Genomic DNA, 21,790 nt, shown 5'->3' with positions numbered 1-21,790 from the left:
AGAATAGAATCACAGAATGGTTAAGGTTGCAAAGGACTTTAAAGATCATTGAGTTCCAAACCCTGCCATGGGCAGGGACACCTTCCACTATCCCAGGTTGCTCCAAGTCCCGTCCAACCTGGTCTTGAACACTTCCAGGGATGGGGCAGCCAAAGCTTCTCTGGGCAACACTTACTTTTCCGAATAACAAATTCTTCATCGGATGGTTTTCTCTCAGTTTTCCTTTTTGGAAGAAACTTCTTCATTGTTTTTGGACTTTTGCTGGAATCCTACAGAGAAACAAACTCTTCTGGTTAAACCAGAACCAAAGGCAGCTGGGACAGGGGAGCAGCACAGCTGGATGCAGCTACCCATGCTACACACAACTCATTAGAGAACTAGGAAGCAGACAATGACAAAGTTGGGGGAAATGATGGGTTTTGCCCTTCACATGTGCCAGTTGTGACCCACTGAGCCATGGAACAGCAGTGGGACTTGCACCTGCAGCTTTGGACCAGGACAGGCTCCCCTAGTAAATTCAACTCTTCTCTGAAATCCTTTAGCCAAAGAATTCAAATACATTCATAGTACTTTTAGTCAGCTTACCAACTCTGTGGTCTGTGCTAGAAAACCCTAAAATGTAGTTTATTCCATTCATTTGATTTTTAATATAAAAGAGTTGGCAAATAGCTATGCTTCTAAATGCCCACAGTTTGAGAGTATAAATCCTACACACACATATACACAGAGAACAGACAAACACACACAAAGTTAGTGTTTGCTATGACTCCACGAATAAAAAACACGAGCTTTTATCTCCTTCACTCAGTTACAAGTCTTGCTGGTTTGGAGAGAATCAGTGTATTAGTAAGTTACATGCAATAAGGATTTAAAGCAGGAAAAAAGGCATGCCAGGAGGTTTAAGTACCATAAGACTAAATCCTTTCTGAGAGTTATCTCAAAATATATTTGCCAGTAGCTACTGACTCTGGCAATAACTTACTGATACAGTGAGGCAAAATTAGGGTCATGCAAGCACGAGAGGTATGAACAGGAACAAGCATTCTGTGCCACGACAAGCCAAAGAGATGTATCTACCCTTACCTTTAAGATATAAGACATCCTCTACAATGAATATGCAAAGAAAGAGAAGATGAGTGTGAGAGACTGATGGTTTTTATTGACCAAGTCCATTAAATTCACAATTCTAAAACACATTTCAAAGTTAGTCCTGTGATTAATGCTGCACACCCTCCATACTGGTTTTAAAGCGCTATCAACATGCAAAGGAGCACCATGTCATGCAAAACTGAAAATTCACATGTGAGACGCAAGGTGAGTGGGCATTAATACACTCTAAATACACAGAGAACATGCCTCCTCAGTTAGTAGTGGGTGTCTGTAGATGTTGGTTACCTAAACTGGTGCTTGCAACTGCAGGAGCCCCCTGTGCCTGGCTCCATCCAAGCCCCGGGGAGCACTCAAGGTCTGTGCTCAACATTAGTCCTGAGGGCCTCAACCCAGCCCAGTCAGGATGCTAAGATGCCCTGCCCACCCAGGTGACAATCTCCCAGGACTCCATCTTCTCAAAGGGGACCTGTCATCCTCACTGGAGACCTGACCACATCAGGTATCAGTGCTGCAACATCTCCCTGCTCCACTGGCAGGGATGGGGGACACACCCTGTGGAGGGTCACATCCCTGGATTCCATCCCTGGGATGCTTGATCCAGGAAGCCACTTGGCTCTCCTGCAAGTCTGCCCGGCAAAGTCCTGAGTCCTGATGTTATAAATCCTTCACCTAATGCAAAGCAGCCAGTTAAAAAAAAAAAAAAAAAAAAAAAGTAGTAGAAGGAACGATCAGTAAATCCTTTTCCCTTTGCTAAACTGAATCCGGACACAGTGCTTTACCCACAGAACTTACCTGTTCTGTCATTTCAAATGGTTACTGGAAACAGAACAGGAAAAATAACCCTATTTCAGTGGAAATAACAAGAGTGAGATGTGGTACACAAGCAGGATCTGGGGTTTCCTGAGCACAGCTGGGGACAAGGAAATGCACAAGACTGTGCCATCCCATCCTACACTACCAGAAGACAAGTAAAGTAACACTGAATGTCTGAAAATTTGTAATCTTTTAATCAAACTCTCCCACTCGCTTCCCTGCAAATAACCTTTGGAATGTGTATTCCTTCATTATATCTTCTTTATAGGAAGGTGCTTGCATGGAGCTGTTAGCATTGTTTATTTTGTGCTCTACTTTAAATTAAAAAAACTAAAATACAGTGAAATAGGGATTCTGCTTAGTGATTAAGCACCCCAGAGGGAGGGATGAGGCAGATGTGGATCTGTTTGTGCCAACAATGAAACTTATTTCCCATCTGTCATCACAGGCTTGTGTCCATGAGTCCCTCCCCAGGCTCAGTCTGGACTGACTATGTACCAGGCTGTGCCTGTCCAGGTCTGCTGGACACGTCAGCCTTTGGGTTTCCACCAATGTGGTAAGCAAAGTTTGTTCCCATGGAAACCACATTTTGACACTTCACAGGATACCATTCAGCATCCCACCCCTCGGGGCTCAATGCAGGCTAAGCCCTTGTGGCAAAAACCTCTCCCCTGGTTTCGACACAGAGTTTAATTCCTGCTATGTGTGGTGGGGTACAAGAAACTGCAAAGGACCATGGTATTAATGAGATCATTCAATCTGTGTTTTTTCACACAGAAAAATTTCTCTTCTACCTCAAGCCTCTACCTATATTTTTAATTCACCACACAAGCAAGAAATGGTTTAGCCTCCATTAGGGATTTGGAACATGCAAAGATTATGGGTCATTTTCAGTCTGCTCAGCTGGTATTTAAACAATTTCATTCCCAAACTGAAACACACTACTTTACAAATTTTAAGAAATAAATGGAATCAGATGCAGTGAGGCTACATAAAATCTCTACCTGGACCACCAGACCCACAGTCCCGTCAGATGCCAGACTCTCCAACTCTGAGCACTGGGAGGGCTGAGGGGGTCCAAGCCCCCTCCCTGTCCCCATCCCCACTGTGGCAGTGACGTGCCCAGGGCTGCTGTACCGAGAAAGGCAGCTGATTCAGATCCAGAGTGCTCACTCAGTAAGGGGAACGTTACCTGAGTTACTGGTGAGTAATTCCAAAAGTTTAACATGAGGTAGGGAAAGAGAGCACTGCAATTGCGGTGTGGGGTGAGAATCAGAGCTGGGCTGTATTTTGGTTTTCTGTACACCACCTCCCAGCTCTTAGGCTGGGGTTCCTGCAGGGGAAGCCATCCCTTGGACTGCTGCCTCCCAGCAGGACTTTGCTGCGTAACACTTGGGTGAGTAGCAAAGGAGGGTCAAGCCCCACATCCTGCTCCAGCCACCAAAACAGGGTGGAAGACACAAGAGGTCAAGCCTTTTGCCTCTTCCTCATGGTGCAGTATTGCTTCTCAATCCTGTAACACTGAGCTGTTGCTACAGCTGGAGCTGGAACAAATCCCAGCAGGAAGAAGGCCCCCGCCCACAGCTCAGACCAAGGCAGGAGGAGGAGAGGAGGCAGCTCCACCATGGCACTGCCAAAGGACAGGGCTCAGTAAGACACCCAGATGTGGGACTGGTGACATCCAGCAGCTGAGGGTGCTGACTACAGCAGCCAACAGCAAACATCCAGCCTGCAGACACATGTACTCATGAGTCCCTTGTAGCACAAAGCCTGGCACAGCAACCAACATCCGCTGTAGGACTGGGACCAAACTGGCAGAGTCATTTCTCTCAACATCCCCAAGAAACTACATTTCTGTGCCCTCACCATGGGATGTGAAACCTGGACACAAAGTCTAGGAACATGCAAAGATTATGGGTCATTTTCAGTCTGCTCAGCTGGTATTTAAACAATTTCATTCCCAAACTGAAACACATTACTTTACAAATTTTAAGAAATAAATGGAATCAGATGCAGTGAGATTGTGTGAAATCAGGGTCCTTCACAGGCAGGTGGGATGATTACCTCTTTGTAACTCAGTGCTGCTGACGGTCTGAGTGGAGGAGCAGGACGGAGGCAGCTCAAGCTCCAGGGCTTGAGGATTTTGGGGGGTTCCAGAGGCCCACGGATCTGCCCAGCTGAACTAAATGTCTGAGAAAATAGATGAGAAGCAAACCAAGCCTGTTAACCACCAAACAAGGTAGAGAAATGGTAGGGGATTGGACAAGCATTGAGACATCTAAGTTGCAAGAAAAATAGGCCAGCATACATGTACAATGTACAATGGTACAAGCACAATGTGGTCACAAACCAAACTACAGGATGTGTCTTATAGCTGTCAGGTTACCTCAGTGTCAGGGTGCACTGATGGAACAGAGAGCTGAGGTGGCAGCAGCAGGGAAGCCAGGCAGCAGAGACCAGGAGGTGACACTTACCGAGTGAGGACTCCAGGACTGTGTTTTGGAGACTGTGCTGCACGTCCCTTTGGTCAGCCTTTGCAAGTGGTCAAGCCATTCATGCAAGTCCTGGCTGGTGCTGCAGGACACAGTGATCCGCTCCATCATATTCCCTGTGGCAAAGAGTTAAATAGCTGTCTTTAGCAAGCGGTAGAGACTCAGGAGGAAACACAGAGTGAGCTCAGCTCGGCACAGCAGGAAACGGCTCCTTAGTTTGCACAGTCCAGTGGCTGCAAAAGGGCCAGGGCAAAGACAGAAACAGAATCATGAATCATTGAGGTTGGAAAAGACATCTAAGATCATCAACCATTAGCCCAGCACTGCAAGGTGCACTACCTGCAGTCCCTAAACACATCTACAGTGATGATGTGACTGCCCACCCTGTTCAGGGCAACCACTAACAGTATGGGAGCAGCAACAAATGCTATAGGAACCGGTGAGATGAATGTGTGAGGATTATTTAATGTTAAAAGTCACTGAACACAACATTTCTATAATTAACAAGATCCTGACACCAAATACCACCAGCACAAACAGCGGCACTGCAGCCCAGGCACTGAGCATGAAGTGACTGTGTATACTTACAAGTAATGAGATAAATTGAAGGGGGGAAATGGAAGTAACACTAGGAAAGCTCCCTGATGACCAGAACCGTTAATCTGTCAATAAACGAGGTGCTCAGAACTACAAGGGATGGTGACTAGATGTAGCCAGGCTACACCAGTGCAGAGCAGTGCTACTGGGGCAGGAGATCTGTCCCTTATGTGATGCCTGATGGCTTTTGTTTTTTCTCTTTATACCTTTTTATACATTTTATACCCTTTACCATTCCTTGTACCTTTCACTTCCTGTACCTTAGCTCTACATGTCTATAACCCTTGTACTCTGATATTTAGCCTAGTTCAGGGTTCTCTGGGGAAGATGAAACATCCCTACTATCTCAGAACTAGAGGGTCCAACCTTAGATGGGGCCTCCTCTCTGGAACCTGTTTTTGTAAACTAGATTGTAATCTCATTGGGGGGGATAATTAGAATAGGGGAACAATTACTTCATTTGTTAGGTTTCCTATTGGGGGATTTTAAGTACATATGCTAATTTGTAAGGTCCATAAAACTGTATACGTGTTGTACACAGGGTGTGCTCCTCAGCATGATTCCACCTTTGACGAGGGTGCATCTGGGATTCTATTTAAACCAAGGTAAAACCCCTTTCCCCTATACTGCTGTGTCTGCCTCTTATTTTTACCAGCTTTTAAGGCATCATATGAAACACTACAGCCTCTGGAGGCAGCCAGAAGCAGAGCTCCAGGGCACTGGGAGGAGGTTGCCTCAACCAGGACAGAGGTGCTCAGGAACTCAGACAACACATTGTAAAAGAGCAGGAGGAAGATAATGGCAGGGGGTCAGGGGAATGAGGACCAGTGCTTCCAGCAGCAACTGTTGTCTGGACTGGGAGGACAGCCCCAGGCAGGTGCCCCACTGACCTGCGATTTCAAACATGTGCTCGCTCCCTTCGGCATCTTCCAGCTTTGTCAGTGTCATTCCTGTCAAAGGCAGCTTTCCCTAGGAGAATTGAAGAGCAGTCAGTGTCTGTGTCTGCTTCCCAGTGGGTGCTGTTCTGCTTGTTTCTGCTGATTCCTTTCTCTTTGGGAATCGTCATTTTAAATTAATTTGTGAAGGCTTCAGAGTGCAGGAAGCATCTCCTTTAATGTATGGATCTAGATTACCCTGCACAACTAGGTCAAACCCCAGAGACGAGGCTCCCATGAAAACTGAGTCATCCCTGGCTCATCTGCTGCCCTTTCCCTTCACTCGGTGCAAACACTTTTTACAGTCAAGTCAGAAGGATCAACTTCCCCTGATTTTTCCCGTCCCACTGATTTCCATGCTGAACTGCCTGCTCATCTTACTCCCACCAGTGGGTCAAGTCAGAAAACCCAGCCAAATCTTTCCCAAATCTTTCCCATCTCCCTTGCTATGCAGATGACACATCAAAACAAGAGCATCCTTTTCCTGGCAGTATCGATGTTTTCAGACAGGTGGAGAAAAGCTAACTTCTCAACAGCCTGATTCCAGCCATTAGGTGGTATGGAAAATGGTAAAACACAAAAAATGCAGAGTTATGTGCAGTACCTCACAGAGTGAATTTTTTGTGCTCTTTGCAGTGGGCTTTATAAGCATTTTCCAGAGACAGGCACAAGATTGAGAGCGAGCTGGCTGGTCAAAACCCTACAGCTGGGTCAGGACTCCTTACACACACCCCCATTCTCAAGAACAGCAGGTGTTGACGCTTTTCCTTTTTTTTTTTTCCCTAATTTCACAGCATTCACTTACCAAATGCTGCTTAACCAATTATAAGGACAAAGGCATTGACTATCCTAGCACATGGTAAAGCCAAGCCCTGGTTCCCAGCCTGGGGCGTTTGCATTACAACAGGCAGTTTGAAGGATGCAGAGGATTTGAATTTGATAAGAGCTATCTGATTTCCTTTTTTACACCAAACGCCTTGCAACTTCAAATTAAGCTTGCCTACCTGATAGATGAACCCACTCATCCGTGGGCTTGCAGACAGCATCAGCAAAACGTTGGAAAATAACAAGAAATACCGCTCCTCTTTCTCCTGGGGGGAAACGAATTTAGGTTAGTCCAGTCTGCAATACATCACAAGCACCTGCGTCTAGCAAACTGAACCTATTGCAGCTGGAATCACAGCCTGTGAGATCACCCCCAAACCAACTATTTTTTTTTCTTCACAGCATCTCAATTATCCCTCAGTTTTCCCCACACAGATTTTCATCTGCATCCTACTAATCCTCTTCCAATCATTGCAGCGTGTCTCAGAAGGCCTTATGTCCCCCAGCATCTCACATCCCAAACAAGAAAGACTTTTGGGACTAGATGCTGCAGGGTTTTTTTTAACAGGTCTTCCCTTCCCAAGGAAAAGTTGCTACAGCAAGCAATTCAGTGCTAACAGGCACTTTACCACACCACGCATGCAGCACGCATGGCTTTAGCGCCACTGGGAAAGGTCTGTGGTAGGCATTGGTGTGAATGCACTAGGACCAGTAGCACAGAATCCCTCCAGTTAGCTCCAAAGCACTGTCAGCTCTGGGGTGGGGCATCACAGCAGCCCCTGTGCTGCACACAGGACATTTTCAAGTCATTCTCATTTCTCAGAGTAAGTCACAGGAGAGAAAGAGAGAAATTAATGTGCTGTATGATGCTGAGATACTTCTTTTGCTTGAAAAGTGTGTCACCAAAGGCCTGAAGCTAAGCCTATGGGGTGCCTGACTCCCTCCAAAGACATGCAAAGTGCCATTGCACAGCTCTTCCCCAGGTACAATTATTTATCAGCATTATTTGTCATCAGTTTCTGGCCTGGAAGGAGAGGAGCTGCTGCCTCACATCACTTATCCTGGGAGCAAGCAGGTATTTGGACAAGAGGTCTTTAGCCAGGAGAAGGAACACCACACTCACCTCACTTCCCCCACACTGCACCATAACCTGGGACATGTAGATAATGTTTCCCATGGTTTTTATGTCCTCTCCTTCCCAGCGCTGGATGGATTCAGAAAGGATTTGCAGCTCAAGTTGTTTCCTCTTCCTCAGCTCCTGGCATTGAGACTGGGAATCACAGAGCTTTGTTAGCTGACGGGCAGGAGCCAACCCAAACCATCTGAGTTTCACCAACAACACTCACATAGCCTTGTGGGCTCAGGGCTGGTCATGTCAGGAAAGCCTGCCTTGGCTCCATTACACCAAGTTTGTTAAAAAACCACACCCTAGTGATTTATGAAGTAATGATTACACTCAAATGTCAAAGAAATTGCAAATTGCACTGAGCAAACTTTTCTTTCCAAACCAGCCCTGCCTCTGAGAGTACAGGGTCATATTTTCCAACCCAAGACAGCTGCACAGTTAAATGTCTCTAATTTTGCTACTGCTTAGAGGGATTTTGCCTATTTTTTCCAAACAGCTACTGCTTAGAGGGATTTTGCCTATTTTTTCCAAACAGCAGAGTTGTACCACTGCAAAGTCCCCACAAATCAGATGGGTGGATATTTTCTAACCAAAATCTGCAAACCCAAAAGCAAGACTGGGCGGTGCTGTAGAGTAGCACAAAAAAGAAGCTTCTGAAAGTGCTATAATTGAAGAGACTGCACCACTGCTGGGCAGCTGGGGACTAGAGACGCTCCACAGAGCAACCAGTCCTTCAGCAGCTCTCAGCAAGAGAGGACAATGCTGACTGAACAAAGGCAGTCCTGCCAATCCAAGCAAAACTTTCTTTAACTGACCCCTCTGCCAACAGGGAAAATTGCTCCAAAGACAAACCAGGGCTCAGTTTTCACCAACTGCTTGGTTTTCCAAACCCCAGTTCTGACAGAGATTTTCCTCCTTTTCAACTCTTCAGCTATCCAGCTCTTCAAAGAGAGAGGCTGCATTGGGTCTAGTCTGAAACCACACACATTGGAACAGTTCTACAACTGTTACATGTTTTGATGGCTCCCCGAGCGTCCAAATCCAACATTCTCAGGATAAAAATCCAAATAAAATCCACATGAGCTTATCACAGTCTGTACATCACCTGTCAGCTCATCTGTCTGTGAATCACAGTGGCTCTGTGGTTCCTCCCTGCCTTTGCTCGGGAGCCTTCCGGGTCCTATAACAGGACCAAGCATCCATCATAAGGAGCATCTCTGTCTGTCTAACCTCAAATCCACACTGAACCTCTTTAGTTGTGTCATAATGACATTAAATTACTCATCACCCAAGTACACATTTCAAGTAAAACCATCCAGCACTTACGAGATTTCCTAAAGATTATTGACACCTTGTAATTTAACTGAGTTATTCCCCTATTAGCTACCAGAATAAATGGAAAGGGCGCTGAGCTTCTAAGTAAACGTAACATGATCGCCCTTTCCTGTTTTCTATGAACTTTCTCCTCCCCATCTTTTATCTGCACTGCTAAACACCAAAAACTTGCATCTGTTGTGCGAAAGGAAGGAAGTTGGACCATATCAGGAGTAGTTATAGTGAAAGGTTCTCAGTGGCTACAAAGCAAGAGAGACTACAGCGTTTTTAATGGCCAAAGAAAGCTTTAATGGGTAAAACCTCTGTGTGCATGGAAGGCTTTTCCCCCCTCTATTTCATCTCATTGCAGCAGGACTTTGAGGGCTGCAGGTGACAGAGCTCACAGAAATAAGTTTGTTATCTCTGACTCATCCCTTCACTCTGTTCCCCACCGATGGCCAATGGCACTTGGAGCCACAAATTACTGGAATGTGGTCCAAGCCTCGTGATGCCTGTGGAGCAAACCTCTGCAAAACCAAGTGTTACTCCATGGGCTCAGAGGGGAACTTCCCACGGGCACCAGCACTTGAGCCAGTCACAGCAGTGCTAACCTTTCCCTTAATGAGCAAGGGGTGGCAAATGATTAGGGAATGGAGGTAACAGGAGATGAAAGGGACACTGCTGCCACCACAGCCCACATACAGTTTTCAGCAGCAGAGGAGAAACTTGGAGATCCACCATCTCTGCTCTGGGACGATAGAGCCAGAGTGCACTTGCCAAAACATGCAGCCAGAGGGGCAGCTCTAGACTTGAAATGTGAAATTGAGATTCTTTTTAACCCATCTTTTCCATTTCAAAAGACCTTTTTTTTCTAACGAGGAGACAAATGTCAGGCTTGACTCATTCTTCATGAAATACAAACCTGAAATGGAGCACTCTATTTTAAGAATTGCCACCTACCACAAGGGACTTGAAGGATGTGACGGCTTTCAAAACATCTTCATGATCTGCATGCGCCTCCTAGTGAAGGGAGAGCAAATCCCTCAGCCACCAGCAGCAGCAGCAGCACCCACCCTGAGCATCACCCACCCTAAGCATCACCCATTGTCCCAGTACACCCGGGGCTCAGGGTACAGGCAGCATGGGCTTCAGGAGGAAGCCAACTCCCCCATGTACTTCCCCCACCACCCACTTCAACATGGCATGGCTAAAGGCAGCTATGCAATTCACTGATATCAATTTATTGAGCGTAAAGTGGCCAGAGCAAGAGCAGGTATGATTGAACTTACGACAAATCTGACTTGCAAAGAAAAAAATCAATGAAAACAGGCAGCAGTGCAGAGTGCACCTCCAGGAAGAAAGGTATTCCAGCCACTGCCCTATTAAGGGTGGAAATCCGCGAGCATCAATGTGGGCTTCACCTCCGGGTTTAAGGGTGGGCATGTCTGAGCAGAAAGCTCTTGGACCAGGTAACAGCACAATGGTGCCCCTTATATCTGACCACAGCCGTATGCTAGTACTCTCCCAGAATTTTCTCCTGGATCTAGGGCCCTGCTTCTCACCACCAAGCCCTCATGCCAAGCAAATCTCATAAGGTGTCTAGGTTGTGATGGAGCTGTCCTTGCAGCCTGGAATTGCTCATCTGAAATGTGGGACAAATGGCTGCCCTGAACACACCTGCCCCCTCAGCAGCTGTGCAGCAGTGCAGGGAATGCTGTGGTGTACATCTACACTGCACACAGTCACACTGCATACAGCCATCCTCTTCCCACAGCATCACAGCTTAAACCTCAGCCCTACTGATTCATGCAACAAAACTCCCACACTCAGCTTAGAAACTAAGAGAAATAAGTGATGCGTGTGTCCCCAAATCCACTGCTGAACAACCATATATCCTGCTAAGAGCACACTGTCCCTGCATGGGCATGGTAGCTGCAGCCAGGCTTATCTCAGCTGTCCCTGCAGCTCAGCTCAGCCACATGAGAGGGTACAGGTAGGTCTGGAGTGTGCCTACCCTGCAGGCTGTCATACCCTCTCCTATGCAGGAATACCCCTGGTTCAAGCATAGAGGTTTTAATCCTTTGGCTCGATTGTAGGTCATGGATAAGTGTACTGAATTAACTGGTAATTAAAACTGGAAGAGGGGGAAAAAGCAAACTTGGTTAAAAACAGACTGTTACTTCTGTTTTCTTCACCCCCTTGCACCACCCCTGAGTTTTGCCTTCCCACAGCTGGAGTGCACCAGCAGCAAATAGCAGAGCTGCAGAGATATCTCTACAGTCCCTGGGGCAAGAAATGTCCTGAAGCAGACCTGCTTCTTGCCAAGGAAATCTCTGTGCCCCTGCCTGCTCTCTCTGCTCTCAGGGACTTGCTCTCCACCCTCACGTCTGTGCTGGCTGCCAGATCCATGTCTAACTGTGCAGCTCTGCCTCCACCCAGGAGCACGACTCTGGGGCAGGAGGTGGGGATGTGCCTTTGAGCCACAGGAGCGAGTGGCCAGGCTTAGGAATCTCACAAAACTATAACAAAACCCACAGATTTATTCCCAGCTGTGCAAAGAAATAGCAGCTGCAGCCTGACCCTAGACTCTGCCTTTACTTGTGCTGGAAACAGCCCATCTTTGAGGAAGGGCTGGGCTGGGGTGAGGAGCAAGCAATGTCCTTCCTCAACATTTCTCAGATTCTTCCACCTTCCTCACTTTTAATCTGAAAGGTGGATAATGTCCCAGAGACATGGGACATCTCCTTGGAGATGTGGCAAGTACTTTTAGCCACATGGTGCTCAAAAACCAGGAGGCAGAGGTGCCTCTGGAAGCTTAGGGAACAGCTCTGGCAGCATCATGGCACAGCAGCCCCACAGCCCACCTACCTCCATGTGCCGCTCCAGCTCCTGTAGCAGTGTCACGTATTTATCCAGCCTCAGGAAAGGTTTGCTGAGGCTCGTGGTCAGGATGAGAATGCCTGGGTTGGCCGCACCCTGGCTCTCCATGAACTTCTCCAGCTCATCACTATAAATAGAGACAACAATAACAACAAGGAGAGCTCTTAGAGACGACAACAACGAGAGCTCTAGGAGATGAGGACTGTGTTTTGCTGCCTCCCACGCTCTTCTGATGAGCTGGGCCTCTTTAAAGGCAGCACAGACTCCCCCTCTGAGCACCCCCACCACCACCAACCCCATGGGGCAGGCAGGGAGCTTGGAGCTTCCAGCCAAGCAAGACACTGCTCCCCTGGGAAGCAGGAGAGGATGTTGTGTGGCTGCAGGTGTTGGAATGCACAGCCCCTGGGGCACATCGGTGCCAGCAGCTGGTTCCCCAGCACGGAGAGGTGGCACAGGGACAGGTGTCTGGTGGACGGGGGGGCAGGGGAGGGAACTACAGAGGCTGGCGCTGTGCTGAAAGAGGCTACAGCAATGCACTGGGACCCTGCTGGAAGCTCTGATGCAGGTGTTTGCACGCACATTGCTCCGGAAAACATGGCTTGTGTGTCTCAGCACATTTGCCAAAGCTGATTCTTTGGTTGATTTAGGAAAAGGGGTCAGACTGAGGAATCACATGAATGAGCCATTTACTAAGAGCCACACTTCTTGTTACACTGAATTAAAGCTGGATTTCAGCAGGTAGGTAAACACATTGGGAGTTTCCATTATGAAATGGGAAGACTTAAAACAGTATGGATGTGATCCTGGCTTTCCGGTTGCTGCAGGGAGGACAGCTAACCTGCATTAGAGATGACACAGTGGTAGCATTTTGGCTTGGCACACTTGAGTAGGACATCACACAAGTTCAAGTGTCTACTCACGTGGGTCACGTTGAAGAAAGATGTTATTACTGTGATGTAACAATGACCCTGAAAATCAACCATTTGGTTGAACAGAAGCTGAATTAATAAACTGGGTAACTCTGGGTGACTCAGCGACCATTCTCCTTCTGCAACAATGTGCCCCCCACCATGGTGCCACAGGGGAACACTCTCCCATCTGTCAGTGTGTGAGCACTGGAGCAGTAGGTCTGAAACAGCATCTGGGTCCTTTAGCAAGTAACAATCACAGGAGATGATACTGCCAGAGCTGAGGCTGCCTGTTTGACCCAAGGTGGGAGTCCTGTATGTGCAAAAAGGACCTGTGAGATCAGCTCTGTACACAAGCAGTGTGAGCTGTCTTCATGCTGACGCTGAAAGGCTCTGCTGAAGAGCCCAAAGCCCCAGCAGTTTTCCCAGCAGCAGGAAATCCCCTTGCCCTGTTGTCAAAACACAGGTCAACAGCCATGCCAGGCCAAGTATTAGTAACAAAAGTTAAACTTTTAAAGGAGTCTAAATCTTCTTCTCCATCACTCACCTGTGCTGTGTGAGGACGTTCACTGCTGATGGGTGGTTAGCACAGTACGTCAGGTACAGGGAGTTGAACTGGGGCATCAGGTTCATGAAACAGCCTCCCACACGCTGCTGGTTCTCGGGGAGCCTACAGACACCAACACACCAACCATGTTAAGCCTCTGGATCTGCACCCTGCAGCTACAGCACTCTCAGGGACCTGCTCAGGAACCACCCACTGCACAGGGACATTCCAAGGTCACCTCGTAACTGCAGCACTGAGCAAAATACCCACACCTGCCACCTGGGGAGGAGGAAGCAGGATATCCTCAGGTGGGTCTGGGTTTCTGTGGTGCAGACAGTGAGCATCACAACCCATTATCAGACTGGGAAAACCTGTGACCCAGCCTGATTTGTCACATCAGCAGAGCTGCAGCTGAGATGATGAGGATGAGAATGTGCTGGAAAGAACTAGGGGCAATGCAGGGCGAGATCCCACTCTCTGGGCTGTCCATGAATATGAAAAGATGGAGAAAGAAAGAGAAGCCACAGCTTGAATATATTCCCAATATTCAGTTTTTTCCCATCTCTTTTCAGCTTTTAGCTAAGTCTGTAAGACTCCCTGCAGGAAATTATCACATCTAATAATTTGCTCTTTGCTCCCTGGCAATTCCCATCTTCATTCCTGCCAGATCTCCCACCCTGCATGAGTCTGCATCTTTGGGCTAGGCACACTTTTGTGTCAGGTCTAGTGACACTCATTCAGCAGATGCCTTAACACCAGGAATGTCAGAGTTCCTTCTCCCTTCCCTTTTGTCGAAGCACTATCTGCCACCTTTCCTTAATCCTGCTATTTTCGTCTATACTTAACAAGTCTAAGATAGCAGCCAGGAAGAACATTAATGAATATGTCTTTCTATTATTTTTAGCTGCAGTTTAAAAGCTTAACAGCTTCAGTGCTACGACACAAACTTACTTTGCAGCTTCTTCTAAGGCTTGGTTCAGTGTTTGCTGAAAAGCAGAGATTTCTTCCATGTTTCCCAGCAATGCCGCAATGTCCCCGGCACTGAGCCTAAAAGAGCCACATCACCAGTCACCACCAAAGAGAAGTTTCTCTCAGAAGCACCCCTTTCATATTTGTAAGCAGCCCTTTCAAACAGACCCAAACATTTCTCCTGCCCCCAGATACACCATTGGACAGAACACAAAATTCATAACCCGTGAGCTACAGACCACAGTCTCCTGCAGAAGACGTCTGCTGCCAAGGACTATCTTAATTGGATTTTAATCACTTAATCACACTAATCTTCTCAGATGTTTAGCTGTGTAATAGGCACAGGCAAATGGGATTTCAGCCAGGGGTAGGGAGGGAGGTGTGTGCATAGACACAGAGACAGTTTTGCCTCCAGGAATTTGTGCCATGGGTTTCCCTGTGGAAGGAGGTTCCTACAGGTAGGGGCTGCTTTGTTCCTTGAGTGAGATTGGATGTTTCCAATGCTAATGTGCCTGTTTCTCTCATCCTAAGAGTCATTCTCATACCACCCTCATTTAGGCCATTTGCTGCCTACAAGGCTGAGAGCACAAGAAATTTTCCCACATGAAGATTTGGGGAAGGAAGAAATGACTGAAATACAGAGGCCTTAGGATACGACTCTCCCATCTCTCCTGACTGAACGATGTCTAAACATGTGCTCTCTGTCCATGACACCCCAAGGCTCCCACAGTGTTCTCAGATGCCATTATATCTTACTTATCATAGGACTGGAGGGGTCTTAAGTAAGTTCCCAGAAGTGACTGTAGTTCCTTCGCATAATCTCGTTCTGTTTCCAGAATATTTTGCAACACCTAGGGTGAGAGACAGAGCACTAAGAAGACCTTTGCACTGGCAAACTAGTCAAAGGAACATGACATCAGCTTTCAAGTCTGGAAAAGCATGGAAGTGTATTACAAGTCCAGATGTTACATTTCTTAATGCAAACCCCAGAACACTCAGGAAAGTCCTGGTGGTCAAATATTGAGATTTTATTTTGCAAACTTGGAGAGCAGGCGTTAAAAGCTACATCAAGGAGGGTTCCTGTGGCAGATCAAGCCAGGGCACACCTCATTTGCCATTTCAGGGATGTGGTGAGCTGAGTTTGGTCCTGCTAATCCGTCTCAGCAGTCAGTTTGTCTTTCACCACACAGAAGGCAAACCCAGTGCCTGCATGCTCCCAGTCAGCTCCCAGTTTCTCAGTGTGGATAAGCTCTGGAGACAGTGGAGGTGGTTTCCAGCTCCCTGGACATACTTTTTCTGCTTTGCTTTCCTTAAAATATATTTAAACATGCTCACAAGCAGGATTCAGCTCCAGCACTGAGAGCCAGGAGTGTTCACATGAGGTATCTTCACTCTTACACCACAGGGTTCACTTCAGCCTGGACACAGGGGGAAGGTAGCTGCCCCTGCTTTGCCAGACCTCCTCACTCTGGCAGCAAGATGTAGGCGAGGGGATGTTTCCCCACCCTTTCTGCAGTTCATGGCCTGGCACACTGTGAACCTGCTCCAAAGTCAAGCCCAGTTACAAAGCCAGGATGTGAGCTGTGGCAGCTGCCCTTTCCCTGAGGGCTGCAGCTGCTGGCAGAGGCACAGGACAGGCACCTCAGGGTGTAACATCTCCAGCCAAACCCAAGAAAGGGACCACAGCCCTGATTTGGCTTGCTTACACCATGACATTATCTCCCCAACTTTATCAACAGGAGATATTGTGCCTTATCCCCTCCTATTTATCTGAAAGCTGCAACTTCTGCTTAATTATCTCAGTTGTCTACTTCAAGTGTCTGCTTTTGATATCTTGCAGCTACTTCCACTTGCGGCTTATTGTTTCAACAGCCTTGAATCAAGGGAATGGAAACAGCTGCATTTAAACACAGAGTCACATCCCCAATTGTTACAAATTGCTTCAACGATTTTTAAGGGAAGGAGCCAGTTCAGAAGATTAATAACATGCTACTTATTAAAATGTACGATCAGCACTTTAAAACTTACCACAGGGTAATAATTCTTTGTCAGCTGAATGTTTTCTAGCCCTTTTAATGCTTTGGGAGAGAGTGGTTTATCTGTACAAAAAAAACACATTAATAAATTACAGCTCTCATTATTCCATCAGGAAAAGACACTGCCACATCATGACCAGCAAACATAACTTCACCCCAGTGAACACAAAACTTCAATTGCAGAGTTTGTTTCCCTGTTTTGCAAAAAAATAGGATTAAACCACTGGCATGCGTGTCACTGAGCAGTAGCCAAGGGAGTCACGCCAGAAGTTCTGTGCAGCCTCTGCCAAGCAACTGCCAGGTTTGCTCCAAAATCCCTGGCAACAGCCCAGTATCTGGCACTGTTTGGAACTTTCGTGTGGCTTCACCTGGCCCACTAAATTTGGTTTTAAAACTGGGTGTCTGTCAGAAATGACAGATACTGTGGTTTTTTGCAGCTGATTTACAAGGCACTTGAAGCCAACCCCAATCAATATGCTGAACTCTGATCCCCGCAGTCACTTGTGATGCAAAATCCTTCTCTCAGTGAAGATAGATTTAAATGAAAAGCTCCCACAAACTTGGAAGTCAATTCTCATTCTGCATTTGCTAAATCCCGGTGATGCCTTCAGCACTGTAAACACGTGCACGCATACATGTTTTTCCTTCCCTAGAGAAGCCCCTTCCCTGCCAGCAGCATGGCTTCCTCAGCAACACAGTCACCCCTCTGGACTGGGACAGGCAGGCAGCGCAAGGCTGCCCCAGCTCTGGCCACACTGCACATACTGAAGTAGCTCTGTGACATGCAGTGCAGCCAGGCTCTCCTGTCTCTCTGCAATCACTCACACAAGACAATTACTTTCACACTGATAGCAAGGGAGAAGCTTGAAATTGATAAATTTAGCCTGTGGAAGCTGCAGCTTGATGTCTAATTATTGCCCTTGTAGTACTTCCTGTCACTTCCAGCCGTGAGCTCTGTGCTTCATCTAAATACTCGGAGAAGCTCAGCTCCACGAAGTTATTTCACAAAATCACAGAATATTTCCACCCAAAGGGCACACCTAGGATGCAGCAGAGGTATGGACACTGCTGAAAAACAAGTAACTCATACAGAGTGATGAGTCTTACACTTCGGAGGTGGAAAAAGCAGCTCCCTGCCACCTGCAGCCCTGGCAGTGCTCCTCGGGCAGGGTGGGTTTACTGGTGGTCCCTCATTCCTCACTTGCAATACGGCCACATCTCCTGAGCACGCAAACACCAGGGCAATGAACCCTCCTGCCATGTGAAATGGTGCTCAGAGAGGATCTGGAGAGAAAAGCTCTGCAGACAGAAAATCTGATGGGCTCTTCCATCAGGATCTATGGGAGACTGCCCCTTCACTTCAGTCACTTTCTGCCATTTTATGCAGCTCCCATCTGATTTTCCCTACAGGACTCAAGTTTGCCCTCCTTTGTTTAAAATATCTCTCTTCTCCCCGCACTGAGTTAATTAGTTATTCCTGAGTTGTGCCAGACAAGCCTTCAATGCCTGCTGCAACATCCTGCTCCAGCTCAGACATCATTTCCCAGAGGGAAAGAGTGGGAGATGAGATATCCTAACAATCTTTTTTTTTTTTTTCTCATTTAGAATTAAATAAAAACTGACCTAATTCTGAGCACTAAATCATGATTTTTTTCAGCAAACCCCTGCTGGCATCTCAGTGTTTGAGGCCACAGCAGATCCTGAGCCACAGAACCAGCACTAAGCACACAATTGGTGTCTCTCTATGGTAAGTCTTCAAGGCATATTAAGGAGTTAAGTTGCATGTTGTAGAAAAACGCTTTACTCTCACACAAAGGCCTGGGCAGGGGTGAGCTGCTTGAATGGATGTGTAATGCCACAAGGCAGTTGGCCAGAGGCTTCACATCATCACCACTCCATGTCTGGGTATGACCACATTGCAGAAAATGTTAAGAACACTCAAGACAAAGCTCAATAAAGGCAGATGTCATCACATGGATCATCCCCTCCCTCCTCCTTCCTCAATATCACAGCAGAAGCAACTGGGGGAAAATGTACTGTGTCAAATCAGTCATCACTATGGACCAAAACAGGGACCATGCCCTGTGGCCAGGCAGTTTTTGTCAGATTCCACACTGCAATGGTGAACATCCATTCCAGCGATGCCTGAAAAGCCAGGATCAAACACAAACACACTGGCTGACCAAAGTCTCTAAAAAAAAGCTAATCCTGTGCTCAGATGCTGGAATGACCTGATGGCTCCCCAGGACAAAGGGGACCCATGTCCACCTCTGTCCTCATCCTCTGACAATACCCCTGCTTCCATGCTGCTGGGGCTTGGGAGGAGCAACACAAAGGTGCAGTGTGCTGGGAAAGGGGTAAAGCATCTTTCAAGCCACTCATCCAAAAGACTGCGCTTTACCCTTCTGTTCATCCTTCCATTAGCCTGGCTGCCTGAAGCACACAAACGGTCCATAATAAATAGGAACAATTGCCCAAAGGCACGAGGGTCCTCACTGCATTATTCCACTGTCATTCAATCAGCCCTTGAAAGCAATTTGCTTACCGGTGGATTTGATTTCTCTGACGTAGTTGCTTGGGAACCAGCCTGTTTTTCCATTCAACGTCCCTTCCCACCAGCCCCCTTCTTCAACCCGGGTGACATAAATAATGTCTCCTTTGTTAACAGAGAGTTCATCCTCATTGGTCTGCTTAAAATTAAACCTGGCCTTTACCACCAGCTGATGACTGCCATTCTCGGTCATCTCCTAAAGAAAGAAATGTGGAAAACCATCAGTAAACAGTTGAAAAAGCAGAAACCACTAGGAAAAGCTATTGTTCTTCTCTGTTGTGACAGCTGTTTTTTCAGTATTGCTCTCTATAAGCAATAGTCTTGCTCTTGTGTAAACACTCCCTCCAGAGGACCACAAGGTCCCTCCCAAGCATTTATTTAGTTTCCCAGTGCAATGGGTGCAGATAAGAATCACTCTCCTCATGTCACACAGAGGAACACTGCAGTTTGGAGAAGCTGCGGGACTCTCTTCAGCTGAGGCAGCAAACCCATCATGGAGATCAGGGAAGAACAACCTCTGGTGTTGACTGAGAGGTACCAATCACACTCCTCTACCCGCAAGGCCATCAAACCCACGATTACATGTTAAATAAAGGGTACCACAGGCTTGGACTGCCTCCGTAACACCCTCGCTGACTGGGAAGCTGTGCCGTTGGAGTCACTCTGGTGGTCTCCAGCCGCGGAGTTAAGAGAGGACAGATGTGAACATGGCCCTTTTGACAGCTGATCTGGGGAAACAAAACAAGGTCTGAGTTTTACCCAGCTGTCCACCATCTCTCCGCATCACAGCAAAGAAAAGAGTAAAGCCCATAAAGGAAACAGGAACAGGGCACAATAGTTCAAAGAGTATCTATCAGAGCAGGACAGCAAATGTATGGCATCTGCAGCACAGGCACTCCCAGTCAGCAGTGAGGATGGTTTTCTGCGCTGGGATAACCCTTCCATCAAGGAAGAAGTTGAGCTGCATCCCAACGCACTCCTTAGGTTATGACAGTTCTGCAGTACACACCCAATTGCAGTACTTCTTTGAAATCCCCCTTAAAACTGTAGAAAAGTAGAATGATACTCAGCCCAGTGATGCCCCACTGGGAATGTTTCTGAGATGCAACTAAGCACTGTTGAAGGTGTGTCAAAGTTTAGCCCTCCAATGAGTGCTCTTAGGTCACCTCTGCAGCTGTGGTGTGGGCTATCCCGCTGAGTAGGGAGGAATGCTGAGCAGTTGGTCAACACAATCACTCCTCTATTTAGAGGAGTCCTTCTGGGTTCATTATCCAGCTGAAAGAAGCTAGGCACTATTTTGATTTCTGTTCATGGACTGCTGCCATTAGTCATGTGAGAGACAGATTCAAGCCATGCCAAGGACAGACAGGAGCGTCATCCCCAGGAGACAAACTACCCATGGAAAGGCTCAGATCATCCCAGGAGCTCTTGAAGTCACCTCCTTCACAAACTCAGAGCTCCTTGCTTTGCCAACCAGTCTCTAGGCTTGTTCCTGTCCCCACCTGATGCCGGAGGCAATGCTGCTGCTCTGACACATCTGTTTTCATGATTAGTGATTTGTTTCTACATTAATACCAAAAAAGTTGCCAGAGGGCAAAAAGTTTCCTGGTCACAACTGTGCAGAGACTGACTCAGTAGCTATGTTGCTAAGAGCAGCCCCAGCTCCTGCAGGACCTGGCAGCGCTCAGCCCCAGAATCCTTCTTGATACTGCAGAGGGGTAAAAACATGGGATTCAAGCCACCCTGTAATTCCCAGTACTTCACTGCTACTGTACCCCACACCACACTGTGGGCCACCATTTAGATCTCTTCCTTTCTGTGTCCCATGGTGCTCAAAAGACACAACAGCAGATACTATCATTTCAGAAAACTGTGAAGGACGTTGGTCTTGTAGCTTCTCTTCAGATTTGAGGACATTTCTGCATTCCAGAGCTGCAGTTTTTCACCTGCGATGGGGACCTCGTGTGTCCATGGACCTCAAAAGCAGAACAAAGAGCAGTCTGCAGGAATCCCTGTGCTGGATGTGCAAGTCTCTGGACCACGTTTGGAGTTCTGCCCAGAAAACACTGCAAGAGGAGAGGGTGATGCAGCCACGAAGTGTACACAGAAATCGGAAAAGACACACTCCAAGGCTGCTTTTCCTCTATTCTCGTCCAGTCTGAATGTCACCATGGAAAACTCATTCTGAAAGGGAAGTTTGGCGGGAGTTACAGGAACTCAGCTGGGCTCTTATTCTCCCTGGAGGTTTCTTGTTTTGATAGGAAAACACCTCATCCTTAGATTGGACCTGGAGCAACACAAACTGAGTGCTTGGGGAAGGGGCTTGCTCTCTCCTAACCCTTGCACAAGGGGGACCAGGTCCATGACTACGACTGCAGCTTTACAAATCCAGCAATACCATACCCATGTCCCAGTTTAGCCAGTCCATGCTCCAGTGATGGACAATACCCATAGTAAACCTTGTGTGATGTCAGTGAGTCAGTTTTCTCTCTTGCCCTGCTCATTACACAGCTGCCTGATGACTGCATTATGAATTCCCAGCTCCCTGGGCTGCAGCAACTGCAAAACCCCTCCATGGAAAACTTTGCCAACAGGGTGGGTTTTTCTTTCTGAAGCATCCCGATATTTGAGCAGGAGTGGTTTCTCTGCTCCTGGTAACTCACAGGCCAAAGGGGTGGCCAGCTGCC

General features: G+C 47.3%; 1 protein-coding gene across 6 annotated transcripts in view; it reads right to left on the bottom strand.

The window, feature by feature from the left end:
* ARHGEF6 (Rac/Cdc42 guanine nucleotide exchange factor 6) overlaps positions 1-21,790 on the bottom strand; it is a 46,117-nt gene that overhangs the window by 5,919 nt on the left and 18,408 nt on the right. For 4 of the 6 annotated variants that reach the window (XM_085060772.1, XM_085060774.1, XM_085060775.1 and 1 more), the window contains 15 exons: positions 19,704-19,831; positions 19,098-19,299; positions 16,545-16,615; positions 15,273-15,367; positions 14,499-14,594; positions 13,548-13,670; positions 12,081-12,219; positions 10,173-10,232; positions 7,896-8,042; positions 6,952-7,038; positions 5,903-5,981; positions 4,398-4,531; positions 3,988-4,113; positions 1,084-1,104; positions 176-269 (listed from right to left, as the gene is read on the bottom strand). In XM_085060772.1, the coding sequence (XP_084916898.1) occupies positions 176-269; positions 1,084-1,104; positions 3,988-4,113; positions 4,398-4,531; positions 5,903-5,981; positions 6,952-7,038; positions 7,896-8,042; positions 10,173-10,232; positions 12,081-12,219; positions 13,548-13,670; positions 14,499-14,594; positions 15,273-15,367; positions 16,545-16,615; positions 19,098-19,299; positions 19,704-19,831 (1,602 nt within the window). Of the gene's footprint in view, positions 1-175; positions 270-1,083; positions 1,105-3,987; positions 4,114-4,397; positions 4,532-5,902; positions 5,982-6,951; positions 7,039-7,895; positions 8,043-10,172; positions 10,233-12,080; positions 12,220-13,547; positions 13,671-14,498; positions 14,595-15,272; positions 15,368-16,544; positions 16,616-19,097; positions 19,300-19,685; positions 19,832-21,790 lie in introns of all 6 variants that reach the window. The other 2 variants (XM_085060777.1, XM_085060773.1) reach the window with 2 other exon arrangements.

This window comes from Lichenostomus cassidix, chromosome 4A, assembly GCF_008360975.1.
Source record: "Lichenostomus cassidix isolate B80296 chromosome 4A, HeHo_3.0, whole genome shotgun sequence".
In the NCBI taxonomy this organism is placed as follows: Eukaryota; Metazoa; Chordata; class Aves; order Passeriformes; family Meliphagidae; genus Lichenostomus; species Lichenostomus cassidix.
This window is presented reverse-complemented; position numbering and strand designations above follow the sequence as displayed.